The sequence below is a fragment of the Nerophis lumbriciformis genome, linkage group LG29 (genome assembly GCF_033978685.3).
Source record: "Nerophis lumbriciformis linkage group LG29, RoL_Nlum_v2.1, whole genome shotgun sequence".
Taxonomy (NCBI): Eukaryota; Metazoa; Chordata; class Actinopteri; order Syngnathiformes; family Syngnathidae; genus Nerophis; species Nerophis lumbriciformis.
The window spans coordinates 4,494,446-4,515,000 of NC_084576.2; the positions used below are offsets into that span (position 1 = coordinate 4,494,446).

The window sequence follows — 20,555 nt, forward strand, 5'->3', positions numbered from 1 at the left end:
AAATTGTGCTTTGGATCAAAGATGCCATCTACTGCCCAAAACAGCAATTCAAATCTGCTGAAACAAGCTACATAGCAACATGCTTCGACGAAGCTAGTAAAGAGAGACAGAGACTCTGATGCCACTTCACCTCCACCACCACCACCATTCACCACTGAAGGTACACACTCTGTCAATCAATGTTCCCTCTAATTGTTCATGTGTGAGCAAACGCAAAAACTCCCTGAGCATTGAGTGGAGTCCACGTGAGCAACTTTAGACGTGCACACTGTGGCTACACCAGCAGCACACCTGTCCCAAACCTCACTAAATAACAACTTACATCCCCATCCATCCATCCATTTCCTACCACTTTGTCCCTTTCGGGGTCGCTGGAGCCTATCTCAGCTGCATTCGGGCGGAAGGCAGGGTACACCCTGGACAAGTCCCCACCTCATCACAGGGCCAACACAGATAGACAGACAACATTCTCTTATTATTATAATCAAATGACAGCAGTCATTTCCATTTCTAATATAAGTGTTTAGGCCCACTTATAATGACAATAACAAAAAATATTGTTTTTCATGAACTGTGTACTTGTATTGTTTGTCTGGGTGGAGGTCCTGCTTTGGAAATAATTTGTACCCCTTTCAGACATTGCATTTAGTTCCCATTAAAACATTCACATGTTGCACAATGAGATGTAAGCAGGGGATCATGTGTACATTCCTGCAACTTCCTGTTTGTAAAAAATATATTTTTATTAGTATTTATTTAATATACTAACAGCATTTAATGATTAATATTTATCAATCAATCAATCAATCTTTATTTATATAGCCCTAAATCACAAGTGTCTCAAAGGGCTGCACAAGCCACAACGACATCCTCGGTACAAAGCCCACATACGGGCAAGGAAAAACTCACCCCAGTGGGACGTCGATGTGAATGACTATGAGAAACCTTGGAGAGGACCGCATATGTGGCTAACCCCCCCCCTCTAGGGGAGACCGAAAGCAATGGATGTCGAGTGGGTCTGACATAATATTGTGAGAGTCCAGTCCATAGTGGATCCAACATAATAGTAAGAGTCCAGTCCATAGTGGGGCCAGCAGGACACCATCCCGAGCGGAGACGGGTCAGCAGCGTAGAGATGTTCCCAGCCGATGCACAGGCGAGCGGTCCACCCCGGGTCCCGACTCTGGACAGCCAGCACTTCATCCATGGCCACCGGACCTGTGCCCCCCCCACCCTCAAGGAAAAGGGGAGCAGAGGAGAAAAGAAAAGAAACGGCAGATCAACTGGTCTAACAGGGGGGCTATTTAAAGGCTAGAGTATACAAATGAGTTTTAAGATGGGACTTAAATGCTTCTACTGAGGTAGCATCTCTAATTGTTACCGGGAGGGCATTCCATAGTACTGGAGCCCGAATAGAAAACGCTCTATAGCCCGCAGACTTTTTTTGGGCTCTGGGAATCACTAATAAGCCGGAGTTCTTTGAACGCAGATTTCTTGCCGGGACATATGGTACAATGCAATCGACAAGATAGGACGGAGCTAGACCGTGTAGTATTTTATACGTAAGTAGTAAAACCTTAAAGTCACTTCTTAAGTGCGCATTTATAAATTAAGATTCCTAATAAATGACACTAGAATAAGCACACATTTGATTGGTAAATCATAGTGTAGCGACCTGGAATGACACTTTATGTGTGGTGTTGGAGTTGTCCGACTTTTTGTGTGGCTGTAAACGCATCACTGGCTAAGTGCCATATGTGCAAGTGTTGGCGCACGTGAGAGAGCGAGCGGCTGCTGTTGATATAACAAAGTTGCTTTTGGTCTGGTTTGTACTGCAGAAAATGACCAGTTTTTCCAGATATCATTTTTTTTACTAATGTTTTGGTGATGTGTTTATGGCCGACAGTAAAGAGTTTTGCTCAGTAAAGTGATGGATGGAATTCATGTCCTCAAAGCGTCTCGACAGACGTTACAATATTTGAACAATGATGACGAAAACGGTTTTCTCTGTCGTGTCCGTGTCGTGTCGAAAATTGTTATGCGCTTATTTTTTTATTTGATTTTGTGCGTGGCATAGATTTGCCGTGCGCAGAGGGACGCTTGAGCAGTGCGCAATTGCACATGCGCGCTCCTGAGAGGGAACGTTGCTGTCAATTCTCTTATATACTCTTTCATTCTAGACTTCTAGAGTGTTTGATTATCACATCACTCTAAATGTATGGACTATAAAGTTCACAAACATAAAGAGGGATCCTAGTGGGCCAGGCCAATCTTTCCTTATCTCTAAACTAAAACTGGGGAAATGTGTAGAGTGTTCTGGGTTTCAGACATGATTTTGTATAAGAATTACTTGAGGAAGAAAATGCCTGGTTAGACTTTGTGTATGTAGTGTGTGCCTTTCTTGGTTTACATCTATGCTGTTATTATGCTGTTTGTTACTTATGTATGTTATGTTGCAGCTATTTAAAATAGTTTTGTCAATTTGTTCTGGCCAGAAACAAATTGGCCTTTGTAACATATCTTTGTCTTTGTGTGTTGTATGTAGACCACATGGCTTAGCAGAGTTGAGTGATGCAAATGCATGTCAAGTTGATCAACAGATTGTATTATTCTCCACTACAATAACAGTACTGAAATGAAGGCTAAAAGGGCATTAATTGGAGCTTTAAAAAAAGAAAGAACACGCCCCACACAGGAAGTGACTTCAGAAAGAACACGCCCCACACAGGAAATTACGTCAGAAAGACCACGCCCCACACAGGAAGTGATGTCAGAAAGACCACGCCCCACACAGGAAGTGACGTCAGAAAGACCACGCCCCACACAGGAAGTGACGTCAGAAAGACCACACCCCACACAGGAAGTGACGTCAGAAAGAACACGCCCCACACAGGAAGTGACTTCAGAAAGACCGCGCCCCACACAGGAAGTGACGTCAGAAAGAACACGCCCCACACAGGAAGTGACTTCAGAAAGAACACGCCCCACACAGGAAGTGACGTCAGAAAGAACACGCCCCACACAGGAAGTGACTTCAGAAAGAACGCGCTCCACACAGGAAGTGACGTCAGAAAGAACACGCCCCACACAGGAAGTGACTTCAGAAAGAACGCGCTCCACACAGGAAGTGACGTCAGAAAAACCGCGCCCCACACAGGAAGTGACGTCAGAAAGACCGCGCCCCACACAGGAAGTGACGTCAGAAAGGCCACGCCCCACACAGGAAGTGACGTCAGAAAGACCACGCCCCACACAGGAAGTGACGTCAGAAAGAACACGCCCCGCACAGGAAGTGGCGTCAGAAAGACCGCGCCCCACACAGGAAGTGACGTCAGAAAGAACACGCCCCACACAGGAAGTGACTTCAGAAAGAACACGCCCCACACAGGAAGTGACTTCAGAAAGAACGCGCTCCACACAGGAAGTGACGTCAGAAAGACTGCGCCCCACACAGGAAGTGACGTCAGAAAGAACACGCCCCACACAGGAAGTGACGTCAGAAAGACCACGCCCCACACAGGAAGTGACGTCAGAAAGAACACGCCCCACACAGGAAGTGGCGTCAGAAAGACCGCGCCCCACACAGGAAGTGACTTCAGAAAGAACACGCCCCACACAGGAAGTGACTTCAGAAAGAACACGCCCCACACAGGAAGTGACTTCAGAAAGACCACGCCCCACACAGGAAGTGACGTCAGAAAGAACACGCCCCACACAGGAAGTGACTTCAGAAAGAACGCGCTCCACACAGGAAGTGACGTCAGAAAAACCACGCCCCACACAGGAAGTGACGTCAGAAAGACCACACCCCACACAGGAAGTGACGTCAGAAAGACCGCGCCCCACCCACACAGGAAGTGACATCAGAAAGGCCACGCCCCACACAGGAAGTGACGTCAGAAAGAACACGCCCCACACAGGAAGTGATGTCAGAAAGAACGCGCCCCACACAGGAAGTGACATCAGAAAGACCACGCCCCACACAGGAAGTGACGTCAGAAAGAACACGCCCCCCACAGGAAGTGATGTCAGAAAGAACGCGCCCCACACAGGAAGTGACGTCAGAAAGAACGCGCCCCACACAGGAAGTGATGTCAGAAAGAACGCGTAACAGCCATCTTCATAACAACTGGTTTCGTAGCTCGGATGTAACCACTGGAAAGATGGAGGTGAATCATCCAGACATGCCCGTGTTTCTCCTTCTACATGTACATGAGTGAGACGTGTCCTGACCATATATCTATCCCTAGATTGATTGTTGTAAAATGTTCTTTATCACATTGTTTACGTGTCTGATAAAGATTTGTCTCAGGTGTGATTCACTACAATAGGGCCCCACAGCACACTGGATTCCAGTTAATTGAAATACCACAACACTGGATATTGTTCAGATAAGTTACATTTAATTGAAGAACTTACACACATAGCAACACTGCACACAAATATAAAAAGGCAAACAAAGCACAGCAAACTTTACAGCGTAGTAAAGTGCAGCTCTTCACACTGAAGAGAAGTTCACAGCAAATTGTTCACAAATTAGGTCAGAGGTGACTGTGACGAGCGCATGCGTACTAGGTCGCGTTGCGCCGGCGGACGGAGGGGGTCTTAAACGCTGGCATTGTGTGAGTATGGACAAGGATAAGGTTAGGTGGGATATATCTGGTATAACCTCAATCGGTTTAGTGTAGAAGCAGCCTTAGAGAGTATTGGCGGCTCGGATTCGGAGTCGGTCCCAAACATGGCGCGCTGTAGTCACGTGAGACGCTTTTGACCAATCATTTAGGAGATCGTCAGCCTAAACTCTCTCTGATTGGGCAAAAGGCCCTCACGTGACTACAGGACGCCATGTAAACCCACGTGTGTAAACAGAGCGCTATCTAGTGGCTTAAAATATGTATGACAATACGTTGGTCATGTGACCCATACCCGGAAGTGATTCAATCGGTATCAAAACAAGCGGTAAAACCTCCTAAACGGACATGGTTCGTTGTTTTATCATTCACACCGTGTGTCCCATAAATGCCCTTGCTCCAGGGGAGAGCAGGGTGCTCTACTCCCGCGTCTTCGGACCGGACGAGGCAGTCTTTCATGGCGGGCAGCAGCGGCAGCTCACCCCGCAGGAGAGGCGACTTCTCTCCGCCGAGAAGGTCTCCGTGGTGGCGCGGTATGTTGGTTCTTTTTCCAGGGGTGCCGAAAAGGGGGGATAAAGGAGACGGATTCTAGGGGCCCATGATGGAGGGGGGCCCCAGAGAGGCCCCTAATGATGATGAAATTATAATACAGAAAAAATAATGACACTGTGTTGGGGGGGCCCTGTAAAGATTATTTTCATGGGGCCCAAAATCCCTAGCGGCGCCCCTGTCTTTTTCTCCCTAATGAAGTGGACCAGAACCAACATGGTTGAGCTAGCTTTATGTGGTGTGTGTTGACAGCGCCAGTCCCAGGCTTTGTGTGGCGTTATCTTGGTCTTTAATATGACTTATTTATTTATTAGGGCCCGCAATGGCCCATTGCAAAAGGACTCCCGAAGGGAGTCCTTATGCAATGGGACATAAGGACCTATTGTTATTCGTTCGTTTTATTCTTTCTTCTTATTATTATTCTTCCGCAGCTTTGCGCACTACTTTGACCCCCTTAACATGCTTCAAAACTCACCAAATTTTACACACACATCAGTAATATACGGCAAAACTTTTTATCAAAAAACCAAACCTCAAAACTCAAAATTGCGCCCCCTAGGAAAAAAAAAAACTAGACTGCCTGTAACTCCCACTAGGAAGGTCGGAAAAACATGAAACAAAATCCTCTATGTAGGTCTGACTTAGACCTAGTTCTCATAATTGTACATCTTCGGGCTAAAATCAACAGGAAGTTGGCAATTCCCCCTTCAAGACAAAAAAGTACTAAAAACAGTCACTTTTGCCTCTTTGAGCTGCAATTTGACCCCCTTAACATGCTTCAAAACTCACCAAACTGAACACACACATCAGGACTGGCGAAAAAACTGTGATCTAATAAAAAAACCTAACCCCAAATTCAAAAATTGCGCTCTACAGCAATTTTTGATTAAAACGGAGAAAAAACTGCTCCTCGGAAGAAAAAAATTACAAAACTGCCTGTAACTCCCACTGGGAAGGTCGGAGAGACATGAAACAAAAACCTCTCCGTAGGTCTCACTTAGACCTACATTTCATAAATTGACAACCCCCAGCAAAAATCAATAGGAAGTTTGCTATTCCCCCTTCAACACAACATTTTTGTAAAAAGCGGTCACCTTTCTTCAAAATCTATCTCCTCTGAGCGCGTTTGTCGTTTCGCCTTCAAACTAACACAGGTGAGAGATAAAACCCTTGTGATTAAAAGTATAGATGGGATTTTTAATACCTGCTCCGGTTTTGATTTTATGACCCTTCAAAGACCCGCTGCGCTGATGCTGCTGCACTGCTGTTTTTTTAATATGGCTGCTTAAAAGCAGGAAGCACCAACGTGCCCACACAATGCAGACAAGGTAGGTACACTAGACTAAAGTCTTGGGACACTTCAGACTAAAAGTAGACAAAAGTATTGGGACACTTAGGACTAGCACCTGCCAAATACGCGGGCCCGACAAACGCTGCTTGCAGCTTTAATTTATTATTATTATTGTTAATACTATGGCGTCACATTAGTGCCAAAAATCCGAGCGCATAAAAACTGTTATCGCGCGCTGATTCTCCACTTCGTGCGCGCGCGCGCGGTGTCTTTCTGTGCGCGCGCGGTGCCTTTTTGCGCGCGCGCGACGCCTTTCTGCGCGCCCTCTGTGTACTCCTGGCATCTATCCTCGCGCTGTCATGTCTCTTTTTGGCACTTTGGGGGCGGGTATGCTTAGACGGCCCCTTCTTTCTGATTGGTCAGGCGAAAAATGCTGAAAAATGCTCAGAGCCAATCAGAAGTATAGCAGGGCGGGTCATCGTCAATATGTATGAAGATTTACGGAGGAAGAAGTGGATAAAAAAAATGTCGCGCGCTGATGAAGGTTATTTCATACCACATAAACACAATACAGGGTAATACAAAATGTGACCCAAATAAATAATAAGACAACAAACACCATAATCACATCTTTCAGCCAGAACTGGTCCACCAGCAATAACATCCAACCATAACATTATTTTATATTTTCACTTCTTCTTGAACATTTGTTTTCTAATTTATGGAATTTCTTTTGATTCAGCCATAAAATTAATGAAATAATCTTTGAATTTTGTTTTTAAAATGTTAAAAATAGCTTTAATAATGTATTCTGAAACAGTTTAAAATAATCAGAGAACTGACTAACACTGACCCTACACAACTATGTTGCACAATTAAGTCTTTTTGTTTTTAAAGCGAACTAGGTCATTTCAACAGGTACAGCATCCTATGTCATATCTACATGTAATAAGATTTGTAACAAGGCAAACCGTTTGTAAATTGGTCGAAAATCGAGCAAGTTATGGTAATTTAATTAGTACATGTACCATTGACATCAATGTAATGATTGAGGCTAGATGTCCGAGGTAAGATGGATACAACGTTGCTACACTGGAGAATCATTGGCCATTTGAAAAATGCTCAGAGCCAATCGGAAAGAAGGGGCCGTCTAAGCATACCCGCCCCCAAAGTGCCAAAAAGAAACATGACAGCGCGAAGAGAGATGCCAGGAGTACACAGAGAGCGCGCAGAAAGGCGCCGTGCGTGCGCAAAAAGGCACCACGCGCGCGCAAAAGGGTGTCGCGCGCGCGCGCGCGCACGAAGTGGAGAATCAGCGCGCGATAACAGTTTTTATGCGCTCTGATTTTTGGCACTAATGTGACGCCATACAAGACTCCCAATGCACCCTACCATAACCCTAACGTTACAGCCCCACATAGAGTAATAGTCTGTTTACATGCACACAAACCAACAATTGACTTCATTTGCTTGAAATTAACTTTTCAAAACACACGTAAAAACGTGAATAAGGTTTTGTATGCATCATGCACTTTTGAATGTGTTTGTATAGAACACGACTATCAAGATGATCTTATTAATGTATGATTATCATTAGTGGATAGTAAGTATCATAAATAGGCTATTTTTTTATCATCATTAATTAATGCAGGGATTCTCAAACTGTGGTACGGGTTCCATCCAAAGAATCACTTGATTAAAGTACAGTGTTTTACTATAAAATAGATAGATAGATAGATAGGTCTTTATTGTCATTGCACAAGTACAACGGAACTTTGTTTTCAGCACAAACCCGTTCAAGATTAGACAGTGTACAGGGTTACCGAACAGGAACGCTGATGGGTCGCCACAAGGCGCCCTGTAAAAGATGGGGAAAAGGGTAAAAACGCTGGGGAAGGATGAGTAAAAAAATACAATCTAGACTGGGCTCCTAAGGGGGCCCAGTCTGGAGTGGGAAAAAACCTCCATAGCAAAGCACATATACATATTACAACGTACATCTCGAGATATCTAGCAACAGAGGGAAGGGAGTGCGGGGTCATGGTGATAGGCCGCAGCTCTCAGGCGCTGACATACTTGCCAACCTTGAGACCTGGTTAAGAGGGGAGGAATATCTTTACAAGTATTTCATATATATATATATATATATCCCCGCGACCCCAAAGGGAATAAGCGGTAGAAAATGGATGGATGGATGGATATATATATATAGGTATGAAGTGCTCTAAAACTTGCTGGTAGACGGCTGCGTTGACCCTGGATCTCAGGAAACAGAGTGGACCGACACCAGCTGGACTGCTGCTGAGTGGTCCAAAGTCATGTTTTCTGACGAAAGCAAATTTTGCATTTCCTTTGGAAATCGAGGTCCCAGAGTCTGGAGGAAGACAGGAGAGGCACAGGATCCACGTTGCCTGAAGTCTAGTGTAAAGTTTCCACCATCAGTGATGGTTTGGGGTGCCATGTCATCTGCTGGTATCGGTCCACTCTGTTTCCTGAGATCCAGGGTCAACGCAGCCGTCTACCAGCAAGTTTTAGAGCACTTCATGCTTCCTGCTGCTGACCTGCTCTATGGAGATGGAGATTTCAAGTTCCAACAGGACTTGGCGCCTGCACACAGCGCAAAATCTACCCGTGCCTGGTTTACGGACCATGGTATTTCTGTTCTAAATTGGCCCGCCAACTCCCCTGACCTTAGCCCCATAGAAAATCTGTGGGGTATTGTGAAAAGGAAGATGCAGAATGCCAGACCCAAAAACGCAGAAGAGTTGAAGGCCACTATCAGAGCAACCTGGGCTCTCATAACACCTGAGCAGTGCCAGAAACTCATCGACTCCATGCCACGCCGCATTAACGCAGTAATTGAGGCAAAAGGAGCTCCAACCAAGTATTGAGTATTGTACATGCTCATATTTTTCATTTTCATACTTTTCAGTTGGCCAACATTTCTAAAAATCCCTTTTTTGTATTAGCCTTAAGTAATATTCTAATTTTGTGACACACGGAATTTTGGATTTTCATTTGTTGCCACTTCAAATCATCAAAATTAAATGAAATAAACATTTGAATGCATCAGTCTGTGTGCAATGAATAAATATAATGTACAAGTTACGCCTTTTGAATGCAATTACTGAAATAAATCAAGTTTTTCAAAATATTCTAATTTACTGGCTTTTACCTGTATATACATATATATATATATATATATATATATATAAAATAAATATTTGACTTTCAGTGAATTCTAGCTATATATATATATATATATATATATATATATATATATATATATATATATATATATATATATATATATATATATAAACAAAAGAAATACTTGAATTTCAGTGTTCATTTATTTACACATATACACACACATAACACTCATCTACTCATTGAGTTAAGGGTTGAATTGTCCATCCTTGTTCTATTCTCTGTCACTATTTTTCTAACCATGCTGAACACCCTCTCTGATGATGCATTGCTGTGTGACACGCACAAAAGTGCTTTCATCAAATGCACTAGAGTCTGGAATCTTCCATCTCTCCCTAGCATGGCCCAAAACCGGTCAATCTTTGCTTCCTGAGGAAGATCTTCACTCCAAGCACTTGGTAGTCCACTACTTCTTCCCAGAGGCTATCCAGGTCCAATCGCAGCTGCGGCTTGGAACTTACAAGCGTATTTCTTCATCTTACTCGTCGTCGACGTCGCCACGGCTGTATCTTCCTCGTTCTTCTGCTTCGTCTCCTTGTTGTGTGCGCAGTTGTACACTGCACTCTCTAAAAGCCCTAGATGTTATTGTCACATATGCATGTACAGTAGATGGCAGTATTGTCCTGTTTAAGAGTGTCACAACATTGCTGTTTACGGCAGACGAACTGCTTTACGGTAGACGAAAACGTGACGACTGCTGTTGTGTGTTGTTGCCGCGCTGGGAGGACGTTAATGAAACTGCCTAACAATAAACCCACATAGGAAACCAAGAACTCGCCCTCGATCATTCTACAGTTATAACGTGATAGGGCAGGCACGCTGTTTATATTGTGGGAAAGCGGACGTGAAAACAGGCTGTCCTCACTCAGGGGGCGTGGCCTCCAACTCCGCCTGAATTTCGGGAGAAAATTTGTCCCGGGAGGTTTTCGGGAGAGGCGCTGAATTTCGGGAGTCTCTTGGAAAATCCGGGAGGGTTGGCAAGTATGGGCGCTGACCATCCTTTCATCACCCCTATGGGATTTGCTTCGAGGGCGTTGGGTTGGGGCGGTGGGGCGCGGGGTGTGTATGTGTGGCGCATATTTTTTTGGATGCATGTTTGTGTGTAAGCCTGCAGTGTGTCTCTGTTCCGCGGCCTTGATCTTGTGCAGTCGCTAGTCCAAAGTCAACAAACACAAGATCTTGTCAATTTCGTTGAGGGCAGTTAAATAGTTCCAATGTTTAGATTTAGAGAGCAGTGCAAAATGAGGCAACAAGAAAGTTAAGACCAGACAAGACAAAGAAGCAAGCAGGAGAGATAAGGGAGAGGAATGGAAGCGTCCACCCTCGATGAGTGCCAGAGAGAAAAAAACACATTTTGATGGTGTGGACGTGTGGCACCAAACGGAGATGTTGACGTGCGGAGTAAGCACTCTTCATTGTCTAGCGGGTGACTTTTCAAATGATGCTAAAAAAACACAAACATAAAAAAAAAAAATATATATAAAATATATATAGTTTTTAAATATTCCAGCTGTGTTTAATGGTCCTGGTGGTTCCAAACGTGTCCCATTTACGGATAATGGAGGCCACTGCGCTCATTAGAACCTTCAAGGCAGCAGATACTTTTCTGTACCCTTCCCCAGACTTGTGTCTACAGACTGTTCATTTGACTTCATTCTTGTTTAGTGTTCTGTCAAGTGAGGGATTTTATTCATAGACAGGTGTGTGCCTTGCCTGAATTGACCACATGTTGACCCCAATTTTTAGCTTTATGGCAAAGGCTGTGAATAATTACTTACATGTGATTTCTTAGTTTTTGTTATTTTTAATATGCTTTCAAAAAAACATTTTACACTGTCATTAAGGTGTATTGTGTGTAGAATTTTGAGGACAAAAATGAATGTATTCCATGACATTTTGGAATAAGGCTGTACTGTAACAACATTTATAACTGAGGGATTTAAATATTTAAGCCCTAAACAACCGCATAGAGTGTTTAGTAGTGATGAGTCCGGCAACACCGATGCATCGGCGCATGCGTTGAGCTCATAGAGCAAAACCCTGTGTCGGTGCGCGTACCGCTTTTAGAAAGTCACGTGACCGATCATGGGCTGTTTTGGTCACGTGACCGATACGCGAACTGTGTCGCACTGACGCCTCCTCTGTGCCCTGTGAGCGTGTCTTTCCTACAGCCGGAGAAATAATAACTGAGCAGAGAAATCGTCTAAAATTTAATACGTTGGAAAAACTCTTTTTTAAAAAAAATAAAAATGTGTAAAAAAATAAAAAATAAAATAAATTCCCAGTCCACAAGCATCCTCATTCACAACACGTTCTCTTAGATTTCCATGTTATGATACATGTTCACATTATTTATTGACTGTATCTAAAAAATAATAAATATATAAAATAAATAAAATAAAAAATATATTTTTATTTAAATGAAGTTATGAAATAATCCTAAATGAAATACAATGACTTGGTTTATATTATTGTATATACTAGGTCAGGGGTCGGCAACCCAAAATGTTGAAAGAGCCATATTGGACCAAAAATAAAAATCTGTCTGGAGCCGCAAAAAATTAAAAGCCATATTACATACAGATAGTGTGTCATGAGATATAAATTGAATTAAGAGGACTTAAAGGAAACTAAATGAGCTTAAATATACCTACAAATGAGGCATTATGATGCAATATGTACATATAGCTAGCCTAAATAGCATGTTAGCATCGATTAGCTTGCAGTCATGCAGTGACCAAATATGTCTGATTAGCACTCCAACAAGTCAATAACATCAACAAAACTCACCTTTCATGCACAACCTTAAAAGTTTAGTGGACAAAATGAGACAGAAAAAGAAGTGGCATAAAACACGTCCTAGAAAGTTATACATGTAAACAAACTACGGTGAGTTCAAGGACCGCCAAAATTAGTAGGACAAAACGGCGCTCGCCAAATACTCGAACCAGTGAAGCATGTTTAATATAAACAGTGTGCTTTGTAACAATTAGGGAGGTTTGTGTCATGTTTGTCCTCCTACAGAAACCATATTAAACATATTAAAACAAAAAATAGATTGTTTTCCCCTCATCTTTTTCCATTTTTCATACATTTCTGAAAAAGCTCCAGAGAGCCATTAGGGCGGCGCTAAAGAGCCGCATGCGGCCCTAGAGCCGCGGGTTGCCGACCCCTGTACTAGGTCATAAAATCAGTGTCAGTTGAGTCGGTCCATAGATTGCCTGTAGGGATTTTTTATGTCCAGCAGATGTCAGTATTTAGTGACACAGTATCGACACAGTATCAATACAGTTTTGCAATGTGTCGAAACGCTTCATGACGCCTCATCAACCCATCACTAGTGTTTAGTGTGTTTATATCCAGCGACAGCAGTTTCTCTTTATGATGATGACTGATGCATTTTCCTGTTTGATCCAGGCAGGTCCACAGCGCCGTCTCCATGTGCCGGGACGCCTCTGGGCGTCCTTTGATGGAGACGCTGCCCGGCGAGGAGACATTGGCTCTACAGGACGCTGACAGCGGCGTGGTCCGGCTCCGGTCTGGAGACCCCTTCTCCGAGGAGACGAGTGTGCTGTGGATGGCTGTGCAGAGTTTGGGCTTCGTGTTGGTGTGCGAGCCTCACGAGAACCTCCTTCTGGCGGAGGGAACCCTGCGGAACCTGACCAGACAGTGCTTGGAGCACCTGCACATGCTGGGCCAAGGCAGCGAGGTGAGAACGAGCCTAAAAGAGATCAAATTAGGGCTGGGCGATATGGCCTTTTTTTAATATCGCGATATTTTAAGGCCATATCGCGATACACGATACATATCTCGATATTTTTCCTTAGCCTTGAATGAACACTTGATGCATATAATCACAGCCGTATGATGATTCTATGTGTCTACATTAAAACATTCTTCTTCATACTTTTAAACTTTCATGCAGAGAAGAAAATCACAACTAAAAAAAAAAATCACAATTTTTTTCATACGGTGTTGATCTGGAAATGTTTCCTCTGCATTTTGATGGTGTGGACGTGTGGCACCAAGCGGAGATGTTGACGTGCGGAGTAAGCACTCTTCATTGTCTAGCGGGTGACTTTTCAAATGATGCTACATATTAGCAGTGTAGCCGAGTGTTCGACTATACAGTGTACTTATCTAATAAAATAATAAACGGGAGACATTAGAGCAGGTTCGGTAGCCACCGCTTCTTTAATGTCAATATCACACACCTCCTTCCACAACCACACACACCCTACGTCACAGCCCTACGTCAAGTCTGGAGGGACAAAACTCCTCCTCCTTACCTAACACACTCCGGTAACTTGGGACACCCTGAACTGTTTGTTACAGCAGTAATGCTACTTTTTATAGCAACGCTTTTGCCCCATACTTGACAAATTACGGTTGTCTGTTCGACATATTCCCACTTGAAGCCAAACCACCGCCAGACAATGGATCCCCTGCTGTTTTTCTTGGGAATTAATTATTCCTCCATTTGTTACCAAATTCGCACCTTCATTCTCTTGTATTACCGCTCACACCACTCCGCTAGCATCACAGCTAACGTTAGCCATGCTGCTACCTCTCTGCTCGGGGAGGACGTATGCGTATGTGACGTATGCCGTGACGGTATGTGACGTATGTAAGAAGGTGCGCTTGTCTGTCTGTGAGAAGGACAGACAAGAAAGAGTGGGAAGAGTCTGTAGTGTAATGCCCGCAGCTAAAAGCAACTGCGTGAGAACGTATACTCGAATATCACGATATAGTCATTTTCTATATCGCACAGAGACAAACCCGCGATATAAAGTTAAAGTTAAAGTTAAAGTTAAAGTACCAATGATTGTCACACACACACTAGGTGTGGCGAGATTATTCTCTGCATTCGACCCATCACCCTTGATCACCCCCTGGGAGGTGAGGGGAGCAGTGGGCAGCAGCGGTGGCTGCGCCCGGGAATCATTTTGGTGATTTAACCCCCAATTCCAACCCTTGATGCTGAGTGCCAAGCAGGGAGGTAATGGGTCCCATTTTTTATAGTCTTTGGTATGACTCGGCCGGGATTTGAACTCCCAACCTACCGATCTCAGGACGGACACTCTAACCACTAGGCCACTGAGTATATCGATATATCGCCCAGCCCAGTGACGTGCGGTGAGGTTGATGGCTGGTGAGGCACTGACTTCATCACAGTCAGATTTACAAACATATGAACCCTAAAGAGTATCTTATTCACCATTTGATTGGCAGCAGTTAACGGGTTATGTTTAAAAGCTCATAACCAGCATTCTTCCCTGCTTGGCACTCAGCATCAAGGGTTGGAATTGGGGGTTAAATCACCAAAGATTATTCCCGGGCGCGGCGTCACTGCTGCCCACTGCTCCCCTCACCTCCCAGGGGGTGAACAAGGGATGGGTCAAATGCAGAGGACAAATTTCACCACACCTAGTGTGTGTGTGACAATCATTGGTACTTTAACTTAACTTTAACTTTACACATACAAACTGTAGCACACAAAAAACTAATTAAAAAAACGTTATTATGGTCTTACCTTTACTTATAAGTGCGGGAACAGTGGTGTTCATGTTGGAGGAGTTGTGAATGAATGAAATATGAAATCCGTGCTGCAGTCTGCAGGTGTACCTAATGTTGTGTCCCTGCAGTCGTTCACGGCTCCTCCGGCGTGAGCATTGTCGTTTTTTCACTTTTTGGCTTCTTGTTAAGTGACTTTTTTTGGTTGGATTCGGTCTTGCACGTGGAGGGTTTGGGTGTGGGCTTCGGTTGGTGTGGCGCTCCCGTCGGGGGGTGCATTCTGCGGCGGGGGTGCATTAACCGGCACCAGGAAGCGGGATTACTGCGAGCCTCACACAGTGCGTCTTCGCAGCAGTTTTATGATTGCTCAGCACAAGAAATACTTTACACACATACAGTTGTTGACAAAATACACTGTACATTATATACCTCAGCTAACTAAACTATGGAAATGTATAATATAGTTCATATAGCAATACGCTCTCACTGCACAGCAGGCCAGCAGTTAGCCGAGTCCGCAATCCATGTTGAGGCACAACTGAGTGACGTGCCTCAACTGGCTGCGGATCACCGCACCGTCTCTTCTCAGTATTTGAAAGGCAAATGTGAAAATTCAGCGATTTTGAATAAAAATAATCTAAAACTGGTGAAGTTAAATGGAAAAAAACTTTATAGTATAATCACTGAATACATATAACAATTTAATTTTTTTTTTTTCTTTTTACATTTTTTTCTTTCCATGATGGCAGGTGAGGCCCCGCCCGTCACTGGCCCAGCCCTAATATATAAATATATATATATACAGGTAAAAGCCAGTAAATTAGAATATTTTGAAAAACTTGATTTATTTCAGTAATTGCATTCAAAAGGTGTAACTTGTACATTATATTTATTCATTGCACACAGACTGATGCATTCAAATGTTTATTTCACTTAATTTTGATGATTTGAAGTGGCAACAAATGAAAATCCAAAATTCCGTGTGTCACAAAATTAGAATATTACTTAAGGCTAATACAAAAAAGGGATTTTTAGAAATGTTGGCCAACTGAAAAGTATGAAAATGAAAAATATGAGCATGTACAATACTCAATACTTGGTTGGAGCTCCTTTTGCCTCAATTACTGCGTTAATGCGGCGTGGCATGGAGTCGATGAGTTTCTGGCACTGCTCAGGTGTTATGAGAGCCCAGGTTGCTCTGATAGTGGCCTTCAACTCTTCTGCGTTTTTGGGTCTGGCATTCTGCATCTTCCTTTTCACAATACCCCACAGATTTTCTATGGGGCTAAGGTCAGGGGAGTTGGCGGGCCAATTTAGAACAGAAATACCATGGTCCGTAAACCAGGCACGGGTAGATTTTGCGCTGTGTGCAGGCGCCAAGTCCTGTTGGAACTTGAAATCTCCATCTCCATAGAGCAGGTCAGCAGCAGGAAGCATGAAGTGCTCTAAAACTTGCTGGCAGACGGCTGCGTTGACCCTGGATCTCAGGAAACAGAGTGGACCGACACCAGCAGATGACATGGCACCCCAAACCATCACCCAACCATGCAAATTTTGCATTTCCTTTGGAAATCGAGGTCCCAGAGTCTGGAGGAAGACAGGAGAGGCACAGGATCCACGTTGCCTGAAGTCTAGTGTAAAGTTTCCACCATCAGTGATGGTTTGGGGTGCCATGTCATCTGCTGGTGTCGGTCCACTCTGTTTCCTGAGATCCAGGGTCAACGCAGCCGTCTACCAGCAAGTTTTAGAGCACTTCATGCTTCCTGCTGCTGACCTGCTCTATGGAGATGGAGATTTCAAGTTCCAACAGGACTTGGCGCCTGCACACAGCGCAGAATCTACCCGTGCCTGGTTTACGGACCATGGTATTTCTGTTCTAAATTGGCCCGCCAACTCCCCTGACCTTAGCCCCATAGAACATCTGTGGGGTATTGTGAAAAGGAAGATGCAGAATGCCAGACCCAAAAACGCAGAAGAGTTGAAGGGCACTATCAGAGCAACCTGGGCTCTCATAACACCTGAGCAGTGCCAGAAACTCATCGACTCCATGCCACGCCGCATTAACGCAGTAATTGAGGCAAAAGGAGCTCCAACCAAGTATTGAGTATTGTACATGCTCATATTTTTCATTTTCATACTTTTCAGTTGGCCAACATTTCTAAAAATCCCTTTTTTGTATTAGCCTTAAGTAATATTCTAATTTTGTGACACACGGAATTTTGGATTTTCATTTGTTGCCACTTCAAATCATCAAAATTAAATGAAATAAACATTTGAATGCATCAGTCTGTGTGCAATGAATAAATATAATGTACAAGTTACACCTTTTGAATGCAATTACTGAAATAAATCAAGTTTTTCAAAATATTCTAATTTACTGGCTTTTACCTGTGTATATATATATATATATATTAGGGCTGGGCAAGTTAATGCGTTAATTTTGAGTTAACGCATCAATCTATTAACGCCGACAAATATTTTATCGCGCGTTATTGCGTATGTTTTTTTACATGCTTTCATTTTGTTAACGCCTATTGCTGGCTCCTGCGGAAAAGGAAGGAGAACGCAGAAGAAAACAAAACAAGTATGGAGAAGAAGGGTAACTCAACAGAACTTTTACAGGGTCATTTTCATTATAAAGTACTTCCAGGCGGCGGATTTGACAGAAGCAAAGTGGTTTGTAGCCACTGCCAAGCTGAATTTTCTTATCACAGGAGTACTTCCAGTCTCAAATATCACCTTAACGCCAAGCACACTGTTGATGCCAGCAAACCATTCAACAAAGCAGAAAGTGGAGCCAGGCTTGGGCAGACTACGTTAAATGCAGCGTGCGGGAGAAGTAGAGATAAACCAGAGCATGAGAAGCTAACAAATGCCATAGCGAAGTGGATAGTTACAGACTGTAGGCCCATTAGTGTTGTGGAAGACGCCGGTGTTGTGCCGGATAACGCACCCCCGCCGTAGAATGCACGGCCTGAGAAACATTGTGCGAATCGTGACAGCACGTATGAGCCGCCATCAAGACGCACCATCGCACGAAGAATACACGAGTTGTATGAAAAGGAGAGGACTGTAAAAGTGACAACTTTACAACGTGCAGCTGTAGTTGCTCTCAGTGGGGACTACTGGACATCAATCGGTAAGTATAATTACCTCGGAGTTACAGTGCATTATATTGGTGAAAAGTGGGTGCTGCATTCACATGCTTTGTCTATAATGAAAACAAAGGAGAGGCATTATGGAAAGGAAAATTAGAGGAAAATGTTTCTGCTGTTACCTCAGAAATTGCCTGTTTGGATGTTATGATTGTGGCCCAGGGATTTGTATGTAGATTATATTTATTTTCCATAACAAACAGGATAACTTAAATACCCTGGCAGTGGCAATAAACTTGAATGTTTGTATTGACATTTTTTTAGTTGATTTTCATAAAATATGCTATTTAACTGCTACTGTTTAACAAGTACTGATTTAAATTGTGTTTGCACAACAAATGTTTTGGCGCTTTTGTTCATATGGGAGAATATTCCAATAAAGGTGCACTACACACTACTTTTGAATTCATTATTGGGTTTTGCGTATACAATGCAGTTAATCGTGATTAATCGGAGAAAAAATGCGATTAATTCTAATTAATCGTTGCCCAGCCCTAATATATATATATATATATATATATATATATATATATACAGGTAAAAGCCAGCAAATTAGAATATTTTGAAAAACTTGATTTATTTCAGTAATTGCATTCAAAAGGTGTAACTCTTCTGCGTTTTTGGGTCTGGCATTCTGCATCTTCCTTTTCACAATACCCCACAGATTTTCTATGGGGCTAAGGTCAGGGGAGTTGGCGGGCCAATTTAGAACAGAAATACCATGGTCCGTAAACCAGGCACGGGTAGATTTTGCGCTGTGTGCAGGCGCCAAGTCCTGTTGGAACTTGAAATCTCCATCTCCATAGAGCAGGTCAGCAGCAGGAAGCATGAAGTGCTCTAAAACTTGCTGGTAGACGGCTGCGTTGACCCTGGATCTCAGGAAACAGAGTGGACCGACACCAGCAGATGACATGGCACCCCAAACCATCACTGATGGTGGAAACTTTACACTAGACTTCAGGCAACGTGGATCCTGTGCCTCTCCTGTCTTCCTCCAGACTCTGGGACCTCGATTTCCAAAGGAAATGCAAAATTTGCATGGTTGGGTGATGGTTTGGGGTGCCATGTCATCTGCTGGTGTCAGTCCACTCTGTTTCCTGAGATCCAGGGTCAACGCAGCCGTCTACCAGCAAGTTTTAGAGCACTTCATGCTTCCTGCTGCTGACCTGCTCTATGGAGATGGAGATTTCAAGTTCCAACAGGACTTGGCGCCTGCACACAGCGCAAAATCTACCCGTGCCTGGTTTACGGACCATGGTATTTCTGTTCTAAATTGGCCCGCCAACTCCCCTGACCTTAGCCCCATAGAAAATCTGTGGGGTATTGTGAAAAGGAAGATGCAGAATGCCAGACCCAAAAACGCAGAAGAGTTGAGGGCCACTATCAGAGCAACCTGGGCTCTCATAACACCTGAGCAGTGCCAGAAACTCATCGACTCCATGCCACGCCGCATTAACGCAGTAATTGAGGCCAAAGGAGCTCCAACCAAGTATTGAGTATTGTACATGCTCATATTTTTCATTTTCATACTTTTCAGTTGGCCAACATTTCTAAAAATCCCTTTTTTGTATTAGCCTTAAGTAATATTCTAATTTTGTGACACACGGAATTTTGGATTTTCATTTGTTGCCACTTCAAATCATCAAAATTAAATGAAATAAACATTTGAATGCATCAGTCTGTGTGCAATGAATAAATATAATGTACAAGTTACACCTTTTGAATGCAATTACTGAAATAAATCAAGTTTTTCAAAATATTCTAATTTACTGGCTTTTACCTGTATGTATGTATGTATATATATATATATATATATATATATATATATATATATATATATGTATGTATGTATGTATGTATGTATGTATGTATGTATGTATGTATGTATGTATGTATGTATGTATGTATGTATGTATGTATGTATGTATGTATGTATGTATGTATGTATGTATGTATGTATGTATATATATATATATATATATATATATATATATATATATATATATATATATATATATATATATATATATATATATATATATATATATATATATATATATATATATATATATATGCCCAATGCGGCCCCCAAGTCAAAAAGTTTGGACACCCCTGTATTAGAACTTCAAATAAAAGTCACTTTTGTACAATTGGTGACCTTTAATAACATCTTCTATTTCCTCTGGTACAGGTTTTGCTGAAGAG

At 43.0% G+C, this 20,555-nt stretch overlaps 1 protein-coding gene across 1 annotated transcript in view; it reads left to right on the forward strand.

Annotated features, from left to right (window-relative positions):
* Nucleotides 1–4,900: 4,900 nt before the first annotated feature.
* ap5s1 (adaptor related protein complex 5 subunit sigma 1) overlaps nucleotides 4,901–20,555 on the forward strand; it is a 17,028-nt gene continuing 1,373 nt past the window's right edge. The window contains exons 1-3 of the mRNA XM_061924401.1: nucleotides 4,901–5,164; nucleotides 13,099–13,390; nucleotides 20,542–20,555. The exon at nucleotides 20,542–20,555 is cut by the window's right edge and continues 1,373 nt beyond it. Of these exons, the coding sequence (XP_061780385.1) occupies nucleotides 4,980–5,164; nucleotides 13,099–13,390; nucleotides 20,542–20,555 (491 nt within the window). The 5' untranslated portion in view covers nucleotides 4,901–4,979. The remainder of the gene's footprint in view (nucleotides 5,165–13,098; nucleotides 13,391–20,541) is intronic.